The sequence below is a fragment of the Lactuca virosa genome, chromosome 3 (assembly GCF_052849685.1).
Source record: "Lactuca virosa cultivar CGN04683 chromosome 3, Lactuca_virosa_CGN04683_v6, whole genome shotgun sequence".
Classification (NCBI taxonomy): Eukaryota; Viridiplantae; Streptophyta; class Magnoliopsida; order Asterales; family Asteraceae; genus Lactuca; species Lactuca virosa.
In genome coordinates this window covers 394,624,906-394,627,815 of record NC_136428.1, presented here as the reverse complement: position 1 = coordinate 394,627,815, position 2,910 = coordinate 394,624,906, and the positions used below count along the sequence as shown (strand labels likewise).

The 2,910-nt window shown below is 49.9% G+C and overlaps 1 protein-coding gene across 1 annotated transcript; it reads right to left on the bottom strand.

Annotated features, from left to right (window-relative positions):
- Positions 1-906: 906 nt before the first annotated feature.
- Positions 907-1,818, bottom strand: LOC145165002 (uncharacterized). The gene has a single exon (XM_079083644.1). It carries the CDS (start codon positions 1,816-1,818, stop codon positions 907-909), a length of 912 nt encoding a protein of 303 aa, XP_078939770.1.
- Positions 1,819-2,910: the final 1,092 nt, after the last annotated feature.

Genomic DNA, 2,910 nt, shown 5'->3' with positions numbered 1-2,910 from the left:
ATTGAGTTCAGGACCCTGTAATGCCCTACTCACGAAATATACCGACTTCTGCTCTCCTTCCCTTTCTACGGTCAACACCGAGGATATCGCTTCGTTTGAGGTCGAGAGGTACATTTGCAGTGTTTCCTCCGGGACGGGGCTGGCCAGTGTGGGTAGCTAGTGTAGTGCTTCCCTAATCTTCTGGATCACTTCTTCCGCCGCGGCTGTCCATTGCAAGTTGTTCTTTTCAATACAGCCTTTCAGTGTATGGAATAGTGGCATGGCCTTGTCAGCGGATTTCGAGATGAATCTACTCAGAGCCGTGAGCTTCCCATTCAAACCCTGTGCGTCCCTGAGAGTTCCTGGGGGTGGTGTCTCCATAAACTCGTCCACTTTAATTGGGCTAGGCTGGATGCCCTGTTTAGTAACGTAGTATCCCAAGAACTGTCCTTCTTCTACCCCGAATGTGCACTTAGTCGGATTCAATTTCATTTTGACCCTTTCTAGTGTACGAAAAGTCTCCTCGATGTCCTGCAACATTTTGTTTTCATGGGAGCTCTTAATCACCATATCGTCGACATACACCTCGATATTCCTCCCAATTTTCTAGGCGAAGATCGAGTCGACCAGGCCCTGGTATGTGGCTCCCGCGTTCTTCAAACCGAAGGGCATCTTGGTGTAACAAAAGGTGCCATGATCCGTGTAGAAAGCCGTTTTCTCTTCTTCCTGCTCGCTCATCAGAATCTGATGATATCCCTTATATGCATCCAGGAAACACTTTAGCTTAACCCCTTGCAACGATTCCACTTTCTGGTCGATCTCCGGGAGGGGATAGCAGTCCTCGGGACACAATTTGTTCAAGTCTGAGACGTCAATACACATACGCCATCACCCGTCCTGCTTGCGCACCATAACCAGATTTGCGATCTAAGTTCGGAAAACTGCTTCCCTTACTATTCCGGCCTCCGCCAGCTTAGCCATCTCTGCGTTAATTGCCCTATTGCGGTCCCCTCCCTGGACCCTTTTTTTCTGCTTCACTTCCTTTGTCCCTGGCTTGATCGCCAGTTTATGCTCAATGACCTTCCTATCTACCCCCACCATGTCTGTGGGGGTCCATGCAAATATGTGCTTGTACCGTTTGAGTAGGTCGACTACTGCCTCCCTCACGTGACCTGGGAGGTTATGACCAATGCTGATCGGCTGATCAGGGTATTCTTCGTTGATTACTTCCTTTCCTTTCGTCGGGTCTTGTCGCGGCTTCTTTGTTTCTTTAGTCATCTCTGTTGGCTTCATTACCGTAAAGCACTGCAATTCCCTAGGAGGGGTGGCGAGTACTGTGGCTGGACCTGCCGGAGTGTCAAATTTCAAGACTCCATGCATGGTCGACGGGACCGCTCCTAGCTTTAGGAGGGCCGTTCTTCCCAAGATGATGTTGTGCTCTGCCGAATGTCGGATGACCACGAAGTCGATCAGGACCGTCTTCTTTCGTTGCTTATCGTGGCTGGTGATTGTCAGGGGGAGGTGAATCGTGCCTAGCGGCCACAGGCTGTGGCCGGTGAATCCGACCAGCCGCCCCGCCGTGAGTCTCAGGTTGCCTTTCCATCGATCTGGGAGAAGCCGAAAACAATGCTCATAGATTATGTCTGCCGAACTCCCTGTGTCGACATAGACTCTGTGTATGGTCACATCTTTGATGGAGGCCTGAATTACCAATGGGTTATAACCTCTCCATCCCTCAGGACGGGGGTCTTGCGCAGAGAACATGAGCATCCGCGCCGGGGGCCCGGGTATCCATTGGTTTGGCGACTGTGATTCCCTACTTCTTTTGTTACGTATCATGAATATTTCCTTAGGTTGAACCCCTTCTCGAGGCGCGTTCCTGGCGTTTTCGGCGTCAAACTTGGCGTGCAAGCTTCATGCTATTTCCACCAAGTCGCCTTTGAGCTGCTTTTCCTCCATTTCTTTCTTGAGTACCGAACAACTGGCCGTATCTTGTGTCTTGGTTTTGTGGTACTCGCAATACCGGCTCTTGGGTGACTTGGCTGACTGTTGTTTTTCTGATACCGTATACACCTCTGGTCGACGACTCCATTTGTCGTCTCTATCGAATGGCCGATATCTCGCCTGAGGCCTCCTTACCTGGCCAAAGTGCCTACTTCCCCCTCGAAAGTCCGTGTGACTTGCGTTGTGGCGTTTGGTCATCATAGCATTTAAGTATGCCTGTTTTGCTGCCTCGCCTTCCTCCTGCCTCAGATATCGTTCTACCCTCTCGTTTAACTTGGCCCTTTTTTGTGGTTTCTTACCCATAAGCTTTTGTGACAAGGGGCCTGGTAAGAGTCCCCATGTGAAAGCGCCAGCTATGAGCCCCTCGTCGTGTCCGGACACGTCTAACGTGGCGTTTATGAACCTGGTGAAATATTCTCTCACGGTTTCACCCTCCTTTTGCTTACAGCCTATTATGGAATGAGAATCTCCTTTGTACTTTCGTAGCTGCATGAAGTTGGTAAGGAATAAGTATTTAAGTTGAGAGAAATTGGAGATGTTGCTTGGACGTAACATCTTGAACCATGTGCCTGCGTTGCCGTCGAGAGTCGTCGGGAAATATGTGCACCAGAACCTCTCATCAAGCTTCAGAGACGTCATTGTCCACTCATACCTGTCAATGTTCCTTGCGACTGGGTCGATAGTGCCATTATAGGTTTTGAGCGTTGGTAGTTTGGCCGTGTTTGGTATTTCGTAGTCTAGCAGCTCTTTGACAAACGGAGATGTAACGCTGCGAGAAAGGCAGTCTTGGGTTGGAACGATTGATGTTCCTTGCGACTGGTGTTGGAGGTTTAAACCGCATGACGACGATGCATGATAGCCTGGACTTGGTCCATAAAAGGAGTGTTGTTGGAATGGCAATTGGAGAGGATAGCCGGAGGAGAAAGG

Bases quoted from the DNA above. Each gene is read 5' to 3' on its own strand.
- LOC145165002 (XM_079083644.1), bottom strand. From the start codon at position 1,818: ATGATACGTAACAAAAGAAGTAGGGAATCACAGTCGCCAAACCAATGG.